General features: G+C 49.7%; 1 protein-coding gene across 2 annotated transcripts in view; it reads left to right on the top strand.

The window, feature by feature from the left end:
* The first annotated feature begins 15130 nt into the window (after positions 1-15130).
* LOC144119392 (uncharacterized) overlaps positions 15131-18250 on the top strand; it is a 97281-nt gene continuing 94161 nt past the window's right edge. For both annotated transcript variants that reach the window (XM_077652019.1, XM_077652018.1), the window contains exons 1-3: positions 15131-15229; positions 15339-15553; positions 17598-17855. In XM_077652019.1, the coding sequence (XP_077508145.1) occupies positions 15378-15553; positions 17598-17855 (434 nt within the window). In that variant the 5' untranslated portion in view covers positions 15131-15229; positions 15339-15377. The remainder of the gene's footprint in view (positions 15230-15338; positions 15554-17597; positions 17856-18250) is intronic.

Genomic DNA, 18250 nt, shown 5'->3' with positions numbered 1-18250 from the left:
TGCGCAGAGCTGTCTCATTCTCCCAAGGTATGCGCAGAATGATGCTAACAGCTAGCCGTAGAAGTCAGTTACCTACGATGTGCAAAACAGCGATCAGTTTGCGACAAGGGGTTTTTGCCGACGGCTAGGCAGGGGATCCATGGTATTATAGCACTCCAGAGATAGCAGTGCCGTCTCCAGGTAGCTTGACAGTGATGGTCCGTCCAGTCACTTGACTCCACAATTGTGCGGTGCACTGCGCAGAGCTGTCTCGTTCTCCCAAGGTATGCGCAGAATGATGCTATCAGCTAGCCGCAGAAGTCAGTTACCTACGATGTGCAAAACAGCGATCAGTTTGTGACAAGGGGTTACCACCGACGGCTAGGCAGAGGATCCCTGGTTTTATAGCACTCCAACAATAGCAGTGCCGTCTCCAGGAAGCTTGACAGTGATGGTCCGTCCAATCACTTCACTCCACAGTTGGGTGGTCCACTGCGCAGAGCTGTCTCGTTCTCCCAAGATATGCGCAGAATGATGCTATCAGCTAGCCGCCGAAGTCAGTTACCTACGATGTTAAAAACAGCGATCAGTTTGCGACAAGGGGTTACAGCCGACGGCTAGGCAGATATCTATGGTTTTATAGCACTCCAGCGAAAGCAGTGCTGTCTCAACGAAGCTTGACAGTGATGGCGCGTCCAGTCACTTGACTCCACAGTTGGGCGGTGCACTGCGCAGAGCTGTCTCGTTCTCCCAAGATATGCGCAGAATGATGCTATCAGCTAGCCGCAGAAGTCAGTTACCTACGATGTGGAACACAGCGATCAGTTTGCGACAAGGGGTTACAGCCGACGGCTAGGCTGACGGTCCATGGTTTTATATCACTCCAGCGATAGCAGTGCCGTCTCCAGGAAGCTTGACAGTGATGGTCCGTCCGGTCACTTGACTCCACAGTTGGGCGGTGGACTGCGCAGAGCTGTCTCGTTCTCCCAAGTTATGCGCAGAATGATGCTATCAGCTAGCCGCAGAAGTCAGTTACTTACGATGTGCAAAATAGCGATCAGTTTTTCACAAGGGGTTACAGCCGACGGCAAGGCAGAGGATCCATCGTTTTATAGCACTCCAGCGATAGCAGTGCCGGTTCCAGGAAACCTGACAGTGATGGTCCGTCCAGTCACTTGACTCCACAATTGGGCGGTGCACTGCGCAGAGCTGTCTCGTTCTCCCAAGACATGCGCAGAATGATGCTATCACCTAGCCGCAGAAGTCAGTTACCTACGATGTGCAACACAGCGATCAGTTTGCGACAAGGGGTTACAACCGACGGCTAGGCAGAGGATCCATGGTTTTATAGCACTCCAGCGATAGCAGTGCCGTCTCCAGGAAGCTTGACAGTGATGGTCCGTCCAGTCACTTGACTCCACAGTTGGGCGGTGAACTGCGCAGAGCTGTCTCGTTCTCCCAAGATATGCGCAAAATGATGCTATCACCTAGCCGCAGAAGTCAGTTACCTACGATGTGTAAAACAGCGATCAGTTTGCGACAATGCGTTACCGCCGACGGCTAGGCGGAAGATCCGTGGTTTTATAGCACTCCAGCGATAGCAGTGCCGTCTCCAGGAAGCTTGACAGCGATGGTCCGTCCAGTCACTTGACTCCACAGTTGGGTGGTGCTATGCGCAGAGCTGTCTCGTTCTCCCAAGATCTGCGCAGAATGATGCTATCAGCTAGCCGCAGAAGTCATTTACCTACGATGTGCAAAACAGCGATCAGTTTGCGACAAAGTGTTACAGCCGACGGCTAGGCAGAGGATCTATGGTTTTATAGCACTCCAAGGGATAGCAGTGCCGTTTCCAGGAAGCTTGACAGTGATGGCCCGTCCAGTCACTTGACTCCGTAGTTGGGCGGTGCACTGCGCAGAGCTGTCTCGTTCTCCCAAGATATGCGCAGAATGATGCTATCAGCTAGCCGCAGAAGTCAGTTACCTACGATGTGCAAAACAGCGATACGTTTGCGACAAGGGGTTACAGCCGACGGCTAGGCAGAGGATCCATGGTTTTATTGCACTCCAGAGATGGCACTGCCGTTTCCAGGAAGCTTGACAGTTGGTGTCCGTCCAGTCACTTGACTCCACAGAAGGGCGGTGCACTGAGCAGAGCTGTCTCGTTCTCCCAAGTTATGCGCAGAAGGATGCTATCAGCTAGCCGCAGATGTCAGTTACTTACGATGTGCAAAATAGCGATCACTTTTTCACAAGGGGTTACAGCCGACGGCTAGGCAGAGGATCCATCGTTTTATAGCACTCCAGCGATAGCAGTGCCGCCTCCAGAAAACCTGGCAGTGATGGTCCGTCCAGTCACTTGACTCCACAGTTGGGCGGTGCACTGCGCAGAGCTGTCTCGTTCTCCCAAGATATGCGCAGAATGATGCTATCAGCTAGCCGCAGAAGTCAGTAACCTACGATGTGCAAAACCGTGATCAGTTTGCGACAAGGGGTTACAGCTGATGGCTAGGCAGAGGATCCATGGTTTTATAGCACTCCAGAGATAGCAGTGCCGTCTCCAGGAAGCTTAACAGTGATGGTCCATCCAGTCACTTGACTCCAGAGTTGGGCGGTGCACTGCGCAGAGCTGTCTCGTTCTCCCAAGATATGCGCAGAATGATGGTATCAGCTATCCGCAGAAGTCAGTTATCTACGATGTGCAAAACAGCGATCAGTTTTTCACAAGGGGTTACCGCCGACGGCTAGGCAGAGGATCCATGGTTTTATATCACTCCAGCGATAGAAGTGCCGTCTCCAGGAAGCTTGACAGCTGGTGTCCGTCCAGTCACTTGACTCCACTGTTGGGCGGTGCACTGCGCAGAGCTGTCTCATTCTCCCAAGGTATGCGCAGAATGATGCTAACAGCTAGCCGCAGAAGTCAGTTACCTACGATGTGCAAAACAGCGATCAGTTTTTGACAAGGGGTTACCACCGACGGCTAGGCAGAGGATCCATGGTTTTATAGCACTCCGACGATAGCAGTGCCGCCTCCAGGAAGCTTGACAGTGATGGTCCGTCCAGTCACTTGACTCCACAGTTGGGCGGTGCACTTCGCAGAGCTGACTCGTTTTTGAACATTTGCGCAGAATGATGCTAAAAGCTAGCCTCAGAAGTCAGTTACCTACTGTGTGCAAAACAGCGATCAGTTTTTCACAAGTGGTTACAGCCGAAGGCTAGGCAGAGGATCCATGGTTTTATAGCACTCCAGCGATAGCAGTGCCGTCTCCAGGAAGCTTGACAGTGATGGTCCGTCCAGTTACTTGACTCCACAGAAGGGCGGTGCACTGCGCAGAGCTGTCTCGTTCTCCCAAGTTATGCGCAGAATGATGCAATCAGCTAGCCGCAGATGTCAGTTACTTACGATATGCAAAATAGCGATCAGTTTTTCACAAGGGGTTACAGCCGACGGCTAGGCGGAGGATCCATCGTTTTATAGCACTCCAGCGATAGCAGTGCCGCCTCCAGGAAACCTGACATTGATGGTCCGTCCAGTCACTTGACTCCGCAGTTAGGCGGTGCACTGCGCAGAGCTGTCTCGTTCTCCTAAGATATGCGCAGAATGATGCTATCACCTAGCCGCAGAAGTCAGTTACCTACGATGTGCAACACAGCGATCAGTTTGCGACAAGGGGTTACAACCGACGGCTAGGCAGAGGATCCATGGTTTTATAGCCCTCCAGCGATAGCAGTGCCGTCTCCAGGAAGCTTGACAGTAATGGTCCGTCCAGTCACTTGACTCCACATTTGGGCGGTGCACTGCGCAGAGCAGTCTCGGTCTCCCAAGATATGCGCAGAATGATGCTATCAGCTAGCCGCAGAAGTCAGTTACCTACGATGTGCAAAACAGCGATTACTTTACAAGGGGTTACAGCCGACGGGTAGGCAGGTGATCCATGGTTTTATAGCACAACAGCGATAGCAGTGCCGTCTCCAGGAAGCTTGACAGTGACGGTCCGTCGAGTCAATTGACCACAGTCGGGCGGTGCACTGCGCAGAGCTGTCTCGTTCTCCCTAGATATGCCCAGAATGATGCTATCAGCTAGCCGCAGAAGTCAGTAACCTACGATGTGCAAAACAGTGATCAGTTTGCGACAAGGGGTTACAGCTGACGGCTAGGCAGAGGATCCATGGTTTTATAGCACTCCAGAGATAGCAGTGCCATCTCCAGGAAGCTTTGCAGTGATGGTCCGTCCAGTCCTTTTACTCAACAGTTGGGCGGTACACAGCGCAGAGCTGTCTCGTTCTCCCATGATATGCGCAGAATGATGCTATCAGCTAGCCGCAGAAGTCAGTAACCTACGATGTGCAAAACCGTGATCAGTTTGCGACAAGGGGTTACAGCTGATGGCTAGGCAGAGGATCCATGGTTTTATAGCACTCCAGAGATAGCAGTGCCGTCTCCAGGAAGCTTAACAGTGATGGTCCATCCAGTCACTTGACTCCAGAGTTGGGCGGTGCACTGCGCAGAGCTGTCTCGTTCTCCCAAGATATGCGCAGAATGATGCTATCAGCTATCCGCAGAAGTCAGTTATCTACGATGTGCAAAACAGCGATCAGTTTTTCACAAGGGGTTACCGCCGACGGCTAGGCAGAGGATCCATGGTTTTATATCACTCCAGCGATAGAAGTGCCGTCTCCAGGAAGCTTGACAGCTGGTGTCCGTCCAGTCACTTGACTCCACAGTTGGGCGGTGCACTGCGCAGAGCTGTCTCATTCTCCCAAGGTATGCGCAGAATGATGCTAATAGCTAGCCGCAGAAGTCAGTTACCTACGATGTGCAAAACAGCGATCAGTTTGTGACAAGGGGTTACCACCGACGGCTAGGCAGAGGATCCATGGTTTTATAGCACTCCAACGATAGCAGTGCCGCCTCCAGGAAGCTTGACAGTGATGGTCCGTCCAGTCACTTGACTCCACAGTTGGGCGGTGCACTTCGCAGAGCTGACTCGTTTTTGAACATTTGCGCAGAATGATGCTAAAAGCTAGCCTCAGAAGTCAGTTACCTACTGTGTGCAAAACAGCGATCAGTTTTTCACAAGTGGTTACAGCCGAAGGCTAGGCAGAGGATCCATGGTTTTATAGCACTCCAGCGATAGCAGTGCCGTCTCCAGGAAGCTTGACAGTGATGGTCCGTCCAGTTACTTGACTCCACAGAAGGGCGGTGCACTGCGCAGAGCTGTCTCGTTCTCCCAAGTTATGCGCAGAATGATGCAATCAGCTAGCCGCAGATGTCAGTTACTTACGATATGCAAAATAGCGATCAGTTTTTCACAAGGGGTTACAGCCGACGGCTAAGCAGAGGATCCATGGTTTTATAGCACTCCAGCGATAGCAGTGCCGTCTCCAAAAAGCTTGAAAGTGATGGTCTGTCCAGTCACTTGACTCCACAGTTGGGCGGTGCACTGCGCAGAGCTGTCTCGGTCTCCCAAGATATGCGAAGAATGATGCTATCAGCTAGCCGCCGAAGTCAGTTACCTACGATGTTAAAAACAGCGATCAGTTTGCGACAAGGGGTTACAGCCGACGGTTAGGCAGATATCTATGGTTTTATAGCACTCCAGCGAAATCAGTGCCGTCTCAAGGAAGCTTGACAGTGATGGTGCGTCCAGTCACTTGACTCCACATTTGGGCGGTGCACTGCGCAGAGCTGTCTCGTTCTCCCTAGATATGCGCAGAATGATGCTATCAGCTAGCCGCAGAAGTCAGTAACCTACGATGTGCAAAACAGTGATCAGTTTGCGACAAGGGGTTACAGCTGACGGCTAGGCAGAGGATCCATGGTTTTATAGCACTCCAGCGATAGCAGTGCCGTCTCCAGGAAGCTTGACAGTGATGGTTTGTCCAGTCACTTGACTCCACAGTTGGGCGGTGCACTTCGCAGAGCTGACTCGTTTTTCAAGATTTGCGCAGAATGATGCTATCAGCTTGCCGCAGAAGTCAGTTACGGTGTGCAAAACAGCGATCAGTTTTTCTCAAGGGGTTACCGCCAACGGCTAGACAGAGATTCGTGGTTTTATAGCACTCCAGCGATAGCAGTGCCGCCTCCAGGAAGCTTGACAGTTGGTGTCCGACCAGTCACATGACTCCACAGTTGGGCGGTGCACTGCGCAAGCTGTCTCATTCTCCCAAGATATGCGCAGAATGATGCTATCAGCTAGCCGCAGAAGTCAGTAACCTACGATGTGCAAAACCGTGATCAGTTTGCGACAAGGGGTTACAGCTGATGGCTAGGCAGAGGATCCATGGTTTTATAGCACTCCAGAGATAGCAGTGCCGTCTCCAGGAAGCTTAACAGTGATGGTCCATCCAGTCACTTGACTCCAGAGTTGGGCGGTGCACTGCGCAGAGCTGTCTCGTTCTCCCAAGATATGCGCAGAATGATGGTATCAGCTATCCGCAGAAGTCAGTTATCTACGATGTGCAAAACAGCGATCAGTTTTTCACAAGGGGTTACCGCCGACGGCTAGGCAGAGGATCCATGGTTTTATATCACTCCAGCGATAGAAGTGCCGTCTCCAGGAAGCTTGACAGCTGGTGTCCGTCCAGTCACTTGACTCCACTGTTGGGCGGTGCACTGCGCAGAGCTGTCTCATTCTCCCAAGGTATGCGCAGAATGATGCTAACAGCTAGCCGCAGAAGTCAGTTACCTACGATGTGCAAAACAGCGATCAGTTTTTGACAAGGGGTTACCACCGACGGCTAGGCAGAGGATCCATGGTTTTATAGCACTCCGACGATAGCAGTGCCGCCTCCAGGAAGCTTGACAGTGATGGTCCGTCCAGTCACTTGACTCCACAGTTGGGCGGTGCACTTCGCAGAGCTGACTCGTTTTTGAACATTTGCGCAGAATGATGCTAAAAGCTAGCCTCAGAAGTCAGTTACCTACTGTGTGCAAAACAGCGATCAGTTTTTCACAAGTGGTTACAGCCGAAGGCTAGGCAGAGGATCCATGGTTTTATAGCACTCCAGCGATAGCAGTGCCGTCTCCAGGAAGCTTGACAGTGATGGTCCGTCCAGTTACTTGACTCCACAGAAGGGCGGTGCACTGCGCAGAGCTGTCTCGTTCTCCCAAGTTATGCGCAGAATGATGCAATCAGCTAGCCGCAGATGTCAGTTACTTACGATATGCAAAATAGCGATCAGTTTTTCACAAGGGGTTACAGCCGACGGCTAGGCGGAGGATCCATCGTTTTATAGCACTCCAGCGATAGCAGTGCCGCCTCCAGGAAACCTGACATTGATGGTCCGTCCAGTCACTTGACTCCGCAGTTAGGCGGTGCACTGCGCAGAGCTGTCTCGTTCTCCTAAGATATGCGCAGAATGATGCTATCACCTAGCCGCAGAAGTCAGTTACCTACGATGTGCAACACAGCGATCAGTTTGCGACAAGGGGTTACAACCGACGGCTAGGCAGAGGATCCATGGTTTTATAGCCCTCCAGCGATAGCAGTGCCGTCTCCAGGAAGCTTGACAGTAATGGTCCGTCCAGTCACTTGACTCCACATTTGGGCGGTGCACTGCGCAGAGCAGTCTCGGTCTCCCAAGATATGCGCAGAATGATGCTATCAGCTAGCCGCCGAAGTCAGTTACCTACGATGTGCAAAACAGCGATTACTTTACAAGGGGTTACAGCCGACGGGTAGGCAGGTGATCCATGGTTTTATAGCACAACAGCGATAGCAGTGCCGTCTCCAGGAAGCTTGACAGTGACGGTCCGTCGAGTCAATTGACCACAGTCGGGCGGTGCACTGCGCAGAGCTGTCTCGTTCTCCCTAGATATGCGCAGAATGATGCTATCAGCTAGCCGCAGAAGTCAGTAACCTACGATGTGCAAAACAGTGATCAGTTTGCGACAAGGGGTTACAGCTGACGGCTAGGCAGAGGATCCATGGTTTTATAGCACTCCAGAGATAGCAGTGCCATCTCCAGGAAGCTTTGCAGTGATGGTCCGTCCAGTCCTTTTACTCAACAGTTGGGCGGTACACAGCGCAGAGCTGTCTCGTTCTCCCATGATATGCGCAGAATGATGCTATCAGCTAGCCGCAGAAGTCAGTAACCTACGATGTGCAAAACCGTGATCAGTTTGCGACAAGGGGTTACAGCTGATGGCTAGGCAGAGGATCCATGGTTTTATAGCACTCCAGAGATAGCAGTGCCGTCTCCAGGAAGCTTAACAGTGATGGTCCATCCAGTCACTTGACTCCAGAGTTGGGCGGTGCACTGCGCAGAGCTGTCTCGTTCTCCCAAGATATGCGCAGAATGATGCTATCAGCTATCCGCAGAAGTCAGTTATCTACGATGTGCAAAACAGCGATCAGTTTTTCACAAGGGGTTACCGCCGACGGCTAGGCAGAGGATCCATGGTTTTATATCACTCCAGCGATAGAAGTGCCGTCTCCAGGAAGCTTGACAGCTGGTGTCCGTCCAGTCACTTGACTCCACAGTTGGGCGGTGCACTGCGCAGAGCTGTCTCATTCTCCCAAGGTATGCGCAGAATGATGCTAATAGCTAGCCGCAGAAGTCAGTTACCTACGATGTGCAAAACAGCGATCAGTTTGTGACAAGGGGTTACCACCGACGGCTAGGCAGAGGATCCATGGTTTTATAGCACTCCAACGATAGCAGTGCCGCCTCCAGGAAGCTTGACAGTGATGGTCCGTCCAGTCACTTGACTCCACAGTTGGGCGGTGCACTTCGCAGAGCTGACTCGTTTTTGAACATTTGCGCAGAATGATGCTAAAAGCTAGCCTCAGAAGTCAGTTACCTACTGTGTGCAAAACAGCGATCAGTTTTTCACAAGTGGTTACAGCCGAAGGCTAGGCAGAGGATCCATGGTTTTATAGCACTCCAGCGATAGCAGTGCCGTCTCCAGGAAGCTTGACAGTGATGGTCCGTCCAGTTACTTGACTCCACAGAAGGGCGGTGCACTGCGCAGAGCTGTCTCGTTCTCCCAAGTTATGCGCAGAATGATGCAATCAGCTAGCCGCAGATGTCAGTTACTTACGATATGCAAAATAGCGATCAGTTTTTCACAAGGGGTTACAGCCGACGGCTAAGCAGAGGATCCATGGTTTTATAGCACTCCAGCGATAGCAGTGCCGTCTCCAAAAAGCTTGAAAGTGATGGTCTGTCCAGTCACTTGACTCCACAGTTGGGCGGTGCACTGCGCAGAGCTGTCTCGGTCTCCCAAGATATGCGAAGAATGATGCTATCAGCTAGCCGCCGAAGTCAGTTACCTACGATGTTAAAAACAGCGATCAGTTTGCGACAAGGGGTTACAGCCGACGGTTAGGCAGATATCTATGGTTTTATAGCACTCCAGCGAAATCAGTGCCGTCTCAAGGAAGCTTGACAGTGATGGTGCGTCCAGTCACTTGACTCCACATTTGGGCGGTGCACTGCGCAGAGCTGTCTCGTTCTCCCTAGATATGCGCAGAATGATGCTATCAGCTAGCCGCAGAAGTCAGTAACCTACGATGTGCAAAACAGTGATCAGTTTGCGACAAGGGGTTACAGCTGACGGCTAGGCAGAGGATCCATGGTTTTATAGCACTCCAGCGATAGCAGTGCCGTCTCCAGGAAGCTTGACAGTGATGGTTTGTCCAGTCACTTGACTCCACAGTTGGGCGGTGCACTTCGCAGAGCTGACTCGTTTTTCAAGATTTGCGCAGAATGATGCTATCAGCTTGCCGCAGAAGTCAGTTACGGTGTGCAAAACAGCGATCAGTTTTTCTCAAGGGGTTACCGCCAACGGCTAGACAGAGATTCGTGGTTTTATAGCACTCCAGCGATAGCAGTGCCGCCTCCAGGAAGCTTGACAGTTTTTGTCCGACCAGTCACATGACTCCACAGTTGGGCGGTGCACTGCGCAAGCTGTCTCATTCTCCCAAGATATGCGCAGAATGATGATAACAGCTAGCCGCAGAAGTCAGTTACCTACGATGTGAAAAACAGCGATCAGTTTGCGACAAGGGATTACAGCCGACGGCTAGGCAGAGAATCCATGGTTTTATGGCACTCCAGCGATAGCAGTGCCGTCTCCAGGAACCTTGACAGTGAGGGTCCGTCCAGTCATTTGACTCCACAATTGTGCGGCGCACTGCGGAGAGCTGTCTCGCTCTCCCAAGATATGCGCAGAATAATGCTATCACCTAGCCTCAGAAGTCAGTTACCTACGATGTGCAAAACAGCGATCAGTTTGCGACAAGGGGTTACCGCCGACTGCTAGGCAGAGGCTCCATGGTTTTATAGCACTCCAGCGATAGTACTGCCGTCTCCAGGAAGCTTGACATCGATGGTCCGTCCAGTCACTTGACTCCACAGTTGGGCGGTGCACTGCGCAGAGCTGTCTCGGTCTGCCAAGATTTGCGCAAAATGATGCTATCAGCTAACCGCAGAAGTCAGTTACCTACGATGTGCAAAACAGCGATCAGCTCGCGACAAGGGGTTACAGCCGACGGCTTGGCAGAGGATCCATGGTTTTATTGCACTCCAGCGATAGCAGTGCCGTCTCCAGGAAGCTTGACAGTGATGGTCCGTCCGGTCACTTGACTCCACAGTTGGGTGGTGCACTGCGAAGACCTGTCTCGTTCTCCCAAGATATGCGCAGAATGATGCTATCAGATAGCCACGGAAGTCAGTTACCTACGATGTGCAAAACAGCGAACAGTTTGCGACAAGGGGTTACAGCCGACGGTTAGGCAGATATCTATGGTTTTATAGCACTCCAGCGAAAGCAGTGCCGTCTCAAGGAAGCTTGACAGTGATGGTGCGTCCAGTCACTTGACCCCACATTTGGGCGGTGCACTGCGCAGAGCTGTCTCGTTCTCCCTAGATATGCGCAGAATGATGCTATCAGCTAGCCGCAGAAGTCAGTAACCTACGATGTGCAAAACAGTGATCAGTTTGCGACAAGGGGTTACAGCCGACGGCTTGGCAGAGGATCCATGGTTTTATTGCACTCCAGCGATAGCAGTGCCGTCTCCAGGAAGCTTGACAGCGATGGTCCGTCCAGTCACTTGACTCCACAGTTGGGCGGTGCACTGCGCAGAGCTGTCTCGGTCTGCCAAGATTTGCGCAAAATGATGCTATCAGCTAACCGCAGAAGTCAGTTACCTACGATGTGCAAAACAGCGATCAGCTCGCGACAAAGGGTTACAGCCGACGGCTAGGGAGAGGATCCATGGTTTTATAGCACTCCAGCGATAGCAGTGCCGTCTCCACGAAGCTTGACAGTGATGGTCCGTCCAGTCACTTGACTCCACAGTTGGGCGGTGCACTGCGCAGAGCTGTCTCGGTCTCCCAAGATGTAGGCAGAATGATGAAATCAGCCGGACACAGATGTCAGCTACGTCTCATGCACAAGTGCGTATTCGACGCGTTAGCTGTCTGCCGCTGTGCACGGTTCGTTTATCGTGAGCACCTATCCAGGCTTCCTAATTTGAACAGCAGCACTTTCGAGGACACGTAGCGCATAAGACATCGTGTCGGACAATACGAGGAGCTTGCGTGATTCGAGGAAACTCCCAGCAGAAAGATCGCCTTTTGGGGTATGTCCGGCTTCGCAACACGCATTTTTTGTGACGATTTAGAAAGATTGCTTCGAAATGACATAAGTTTCTAAGTCACACTCTTCTTCAAAGCACTTGCGAACTGTTAACAAACTGCCGCCTTCATTGGAACCTTGTGAAACGATAAAAATATTTCTCAATTTTTTGCTTACTTCTGTTTCTATGGGCAGCGCTCATGTTCTGTAACACCTGCCTGGAGTCATTCCCATGCGTGGCTGTTCTAAAAATTGCTCTTCACGATGGAACGAAATCATAGGTCCACTGCGAGTTCAGAAAAATGCTTTTAATACTTTTGCTTAAATGTATTCTTGTGGGCGCTAAGCCTAATTCCCCCCCCCCCCCCCGCACCGTCGGAACCGCCAGCAGCGAACCCCCCTCTTTGTAACCGCGGTGTTGGTGTATATACAGGATTGCGCCAAACTGCGCGAAGCCAATCTACTGGTGATCCTAGTTGGAAGAGCGGAAGCGGCTGAGTGGCGGTGTTGAAGATATGAGGTGGGGTGGGGGTGGATTCAACGCTTGGCCCGACGGGTGGGACATGGTACGCAGGCGCGCTGGCTCAACGACCACTGGCGCTGTAATCGGAACGTTTTGTCGTCGCCGATGGCTCACTCGCTTGCTGCGCTTTTGCAGGTTGTCAGGTGTAATAATTAACAGCATATATATGGGCAGAATGAAGTGACTTATTCCGACGTTGCATTTCTCTCATCTACGTGTGCCTATGCGTGCCGCCATCTCATCTTCTCAAGCTTTGTGCATAAGTGGGAGAAAGTAATACGCACTCGTTTTGAAATTCCGACCTGATGTTAATGTTTCTTCTTACATCATTTCCACCTACTTTTATGAGATGTTAAAAGAATGCCGTATATGATTCATTTCACCCATACCCGCTTTTCCGACGTGGTCTCCGTCTTCTCAAGCTTATTGAAATGTCACCGGATAACGGCTTCTATATGGAGCACTTGTCTCATCATTATATGAATCACGCTTCAGAGGACGTTCGCCCTAGTTAATTTCAGTTATAACTGGCTGCCAAGCGTTTTTGCGATAAGAGGCCGCATGAAGCATTATTTTTTTACCACTATTTATTATTGACAGCAGTGAAAACTACATGTTAAACGCATGTGCTCACATAGACTTTCACTGATCCAGAGAGCCGTTTGCAATGCTAAAAAAGACCTGAACTCCCTACCCCATCCTATGGTTGAATTATCTGTGATCCGGCCGAGTTAAGACAGCGGCTCAAGAACAGGCAGCTTGCCCCGGCGACCACAAGCAGACGCTTGCTTAAAGCGTTGGCAGCTGATTAACCCGTTCTATCATTTCGTGCCGCCAATAACCTCGCGAAAGTAAATAGCATGCTTAACTCTCGATAACACTATTTCCCAATGTCCGCTTTGTTTCTGGAAAATATGCCCTATTGTTTCACTCCCGCCTGCCCCCTTCCTCATCTACCTGATGAAAGAATGAAAATACCTTGAAAATTAGCCAAATCGGCTAAAGAGAGAGCTGATGGTAACTGTTTAAAAAGAGTCCGGCAGCTTTTTACCGGGGGGAAAGGTTGACATGTAAAAAGTTCGAATTTAAAGCCAAAGGTATCAGAAAAGTAATGCTTTTATTCTTTAACAGGCAACACGCGAATTCATTACATATGAAAACATGATCATTACAGTGATATTATGAAATCCACGTCATTTAAAAATAGCGAAAGCTTCAAAATGACGAATATTTTGTAAACAGCCATGTTAAACTTGGATGAAATAAAGTTTAAAACACAAATCAACCCTAGGAACCGTCCATTCCCCCTACGCTGATACAAAAAGCTCCCTCGTGCAACACAGCTCAGAGCTCTGGCCGCTTTATGGACCACTTTCTTCTGCCTGAATAGTTCGATAAAAAGCTCGACCAGGACAATATGTTCTTGTCTGAAAATTATAGCGTTTCCAGTTTCAAGTAGTACGCGTGAGAGACAGCGCGTTTGCATTTGCTGACTGCTTGCTCTTTCTAATCCTAAAGGAAACGTAGCCTAGTAATACTCAATCGGGGGTTAGTTGGCGCATAGTCAATTCACGTTATCACGTCAAATCTAATGTATACATCTCACCCCTGATATTCTCCGATCACCCAGGAGTCATCACACCCTTAATGTTAAGCCCTACTTCGCCCGTACTAAAAATTTCAAACAAAGCTTTTTTGCGTTGGTTCAATTTATTAGTTACAGCTTATCAAGTTGTTGGCGCTATGTATTCAAACATGTTAGATTTAATCTTTGTGTGTGTGTGTGTTGTACATTGCCGTTTTTACCGTTTTTACACAAATTGTTAACCCCACTCCGGCAATAGCCCCAACAGGGGCTGCCGTTTGTAAAAATAAAATAAAATAATAAATGCAAAAGGCGATGCGCAAAACAGGCAACATAGGAGGAGAAGACAGACGAAACAAGCGCTTGTTTCGTCTACCTTTTCCTCCTGTGTTTTCTGTTTTGCGCATCGCCTTTTTCAAAACTAAAAAAAACCGGCAACCATTGTGAAGTGCGGAAAAGAAAAACAATACTTTCCTACCAGTAGCAACTGCACGACACGGCAACTGAGGCCCGCGGAACGATGAGGTTTAGAAGACACTTCCACTCTGATAGAAATGGCCAAAGCTTGATAAAGTTTTCACTCTTATGTTTTGCGAACACTGGTTGTGTCTTGTTTGCTCTGCTGCGAGCGGTGAGCCGTACAGAAGTTCAGAACGTTTACCGCCGACAGCGCTCGTGGATCTCGTTGCCAACTCTGTGACGCATATTGGTAGGCTGAAGTACGAATACTAAGTTTAGGTAATCTAGAACTGATCGAATACAGTCGACTAGAAGTTTCCAATGAGGCGGAAAGGAACATGCGAGGCCCAGAAGTATGGGATAGAGAACGTACAGTTTGCGCATATTGCCGTCCGTGTTTACGCGCACAAAATGCTGTCTATTAATAGGGAATATCAAGCTCAATGTTTCGCCGAATACTGGCTAGTGCTGATGAGTGAACATAAGGAATTTACGAAGAGATATATCTGGCGCTTTTGGCATGCTCCCTATACAAAGTGTTTAGAGTGAGCGCAATAGTATGAGACTTTATACACAGTAGGAATTTTGTACAGAAGCCTTGGAAAGAAGAGAACAAATTACGTTTCTTCCTCTTACAAGAAAGACACTGGCTCATTGTGAAAGTAATGTCTAAGGTTACAGTTTTAACATGAACAAAATTAGTGATGTACTTTTGGCAGGGGAAGTAAATGGGACAGGGAAGCGGTTTAAAAAAAATTCATTTCGTTTAACGTAGCAGATCAGTAAGTTTATTGACACGTTAAATACTAAATACGATAGACCATGCTTGTCGCACTGTCATCTTCATTTCGCGTTGTTAAATTGTCCTGCAATACATATCTTCTTCCTTCTTTCCAATCTCAGGGCTCAGGAGACATTCACAGGGGGCGCAATAATTTCCCGCCAGGGGTAGCTGAACGCCACCGTGTTTGCTATCAGCTGCCAAACGCAGTAACGCGGTGCGTCCACGTTGGGGGGGTGGGGGGGCTTGACACCTCGGAAGAAGGCGCCCCTCGGTACAGTGGGACGCCCATGGCCTCCACTGAATGAGCTGAAGCAGGTAGGCGCCTTCGTGTAAGGCTATCATGATCTTTAAGCGTTGCGCTCGTGTTGCTGCGATTGCTCATAACACGGTGCGCGACTGACCAAACTCTGGATCCACTGCGCAGTTTGGGCAGGCGGAAGCTGTCAACGGGGATTCAGCCACTATGACTGTAATAGACATCATGAACAACGGCACCAACAGCAGTGACGGCCTGGTGCACATGGATCGCGAGGCGCTATACAGATTGTTCAATGTCTTCCTGTCGGTGCACTTACATTCTGGCGACATCGAAGCGCCTCGCGGTCAGCGGCTGCAGATAGGAGGAAACAAAACATTCGGGTAAGTGAATCGTTCCAGGACAAGGCAGGCGAGGCAGTGCACAGCAGATTGAGGTGGCTGGAGGAGGTGACGAAGTTTGTGGCTAAATTATGACTGTGACTGGCGAGGGTCAAGGGTTACTGGACATCAATGGGAGATTCCTTTGTCCTGCCGCAGAGTAAGAACGTTTTACTTGGTGGCACGGGCACAGCCAGCTTATTTTTCGTTCTTGTTATGGTCCCACAGCAGTTTTTCTTCAGCAGGAATGTTGGTACGTTCAGGGAAACTTTATTTTTCATCCTTCTTAGAGCCCTACAATAATTTTTTGTCCTGGAGGAGACGTCATTAGGTGGTGATAATGAAGCCTATAGTGGAACGGAGTAAGAATCAGCAAACTACGCTCATTGTCTCAGCGAACAAATCACTGTGTTCAGGATGGCTTGGAAAGTGGGGAGCTTTCTCCACGTAATGATTGCTAAGGGCCAGGGTCCGAAAAAATTCTATGTTTTTACGATTGCAAGGCAAAGTAGACAGGTGACACCGTGAAAGTTAGTTGCAGCAAGTGTCTTGAACTTCGGCGAAATCTTCATAGGTGCATACTAAATTTGGTGAATACCAGACCTTCTTGATCCCTTGTCACTTGAGACCTGATGGTGCAGCATAAAGCCGTGGACATGTGTATTACAGCGGGAGCACTACCAGTGTCACAACCACAAAATGTTGGCGTCTGTCTCAAACATCGGAGACTAAAGCCTCGACAATCCAGAAGCGCTACCCACCCACCGTAGCCCCGTGCCCGCTTTGACAGCAGCATCAGTAGACACAATGCCACTAACACAGACAATAAAGAACAGACTGAAGGTAGTTGCCTGAGTCACACCATTTAGTACCGGCAAAAACAATGAATAATCGCTTGATATTTAAAGAGATTGATGTCGATTATCAACGAAGGATTTTCACAACTTCTGAGGCCTCCGGAAAATCTCATGCTGTTAAAGTGCACAGAATATTATTGTGTGGCCGAATGATTCGAAAGCAAGGCTAAGATTAATTGAAAAAATCTAACAGTGACGACATTTTCTTCAATATTTCGAAGTACACATTCCATGAATGATAAATATTCGCAATCCATAGACATGCTTTTTCGGAAGCCAAAATGAGCGTTGAGCGAAACTACTTGCTGCATTAAAAATTTTGAATGTCGAAATAAATACTTTTTCCAATTCCTTCGAAGACAACAGAAACAACTCTTCATAGTCAGTCCTAGGTTTGAATTTTTTATTGCATTTACACGAAGCTTTCACCCTGGCTTTATTTATTGCATTCAGGACGACTTATTTTATTCAGTCTCCGCGGTGGCTCAGCGGTTATGGTGCTTGGCTGCTGACCCAAAAGACGCGGGTTCGATCCCGGCCGCAGTGGTCGAAATTCAATGAATGCGAAATTCTAGAGGCCCGTGTACTTTGCGATGTCAGTGCAAGTTATAGAATCCAGGTGCTCGAAATCATCCGGAGCTCTTTATTACGGCGTCCCTCATAGCCTAAGTCGCTTTGGGACATTAAACCCCCATGAACCATAAACCCCCGTGAACTTGTTATATTCATGCAGACACGTAAACACCTGCGGAAAACTTTCCTGAATATTGTACTGGTTTCATTTGAATACAGTCTACGCATAGAGGGTTTATTTGAACAAATATAGAGTTGTTGCACCTCTGGACCGTTGGCCGGCTGGAGTAAAAGGCTTTAGGGGCGCCAACAATATGACAGAAGTTAATGGAATTAAATCGGAAGCACGTTGTTTCCTACAAAAATGTTTTTCAATTGTTCAGCCAATGTTCTGCAAGAGAATAGGCAGTTTGATTAGAATGTCTCGCTTGATGGCGAGTAGTTTGCATTGCAGGCTAAAGAATTATTTCGGGCTTTCGGAATGCTCTCTGAGCATTGCAGTGTCATGGCAACGTCACCCTTCAGGTGTTGTGGTTTTTTGCGATGCCTAGCTTCTGCTTGTCAAAGTTTTAGTGTCACGTACGTGTGCAAGCTTGTTCGCTCCTGCGCACGCGCAGCCTTACGGAGACGACAAGAGACCCAGCCTCGTCCCCGTGGCCTTCCACATCAGCGATGCCTGCAGAATTCGGGGCTCCCGTAGAGATTCCGACGGCGGCGCCCCGCGAGGACGTAGCGCTCTTGCTCTCAGTGATGCTCACCACGTTCTGCGTCTTCGTGTGCTTTCTCGTTCTCCTCGCCGTCAAGTGTTGCGCCCACCTGTGCTGCATCGATCTACTGTACTACATCGCGCACTGCGGACGACCACCGCCCATGAAGTGAGCTCAATTGCACTGTTTGCTTGCGCGCACTTCGTTAAAAGTGCGAATACATCCGCAGCGCAGTGCACAATGCATGCATCCGCAGTGCAGTGCACAATGCATGCATCTGCAGTGCAGTGCTCATTCCATAGCACATGCAGCGGCAGCCGACTGTTAGCCATGTCGATTGCCTGCTCATGAAGTCTGTTAGGGCGGAGGCACTGGAAACTGTCCGCACTCGCTGAGTTCGTCCAGGAAAGCCGCCTTCGTGCCGTGCTGCTTTCCTAAAGGAAAAGCGGTAGCGTTTTAACGCAGTTCAACTACGTTAACGTCCGAAAGTAAGTGTTCATTCTTCAATTGTATCGGGCACTTAAGCTCCACCTTAAGGGCACGGCCATTCATAGATGGCGGCA

The sequence above is a fragment of the Amblyomma americanum genome, chromosome 2 (assembly GCF_052857255.1).
Source record: "Amblyomma americanum isolate KBUSLIRL-KWMA chromosome 2, ASM5285725v1, whole genome shotgun sequence".
NCBI lineage: Eukaryota > Metazoa > Arthropoda > Arachnida > Ixodida > Ixodidae > Amblyomma > Amblyomma americanum.
Note: the sequence above shows the minus strand (reverse complement) of the source record. Positions and strands in the feature narration are given on the sequence as shown.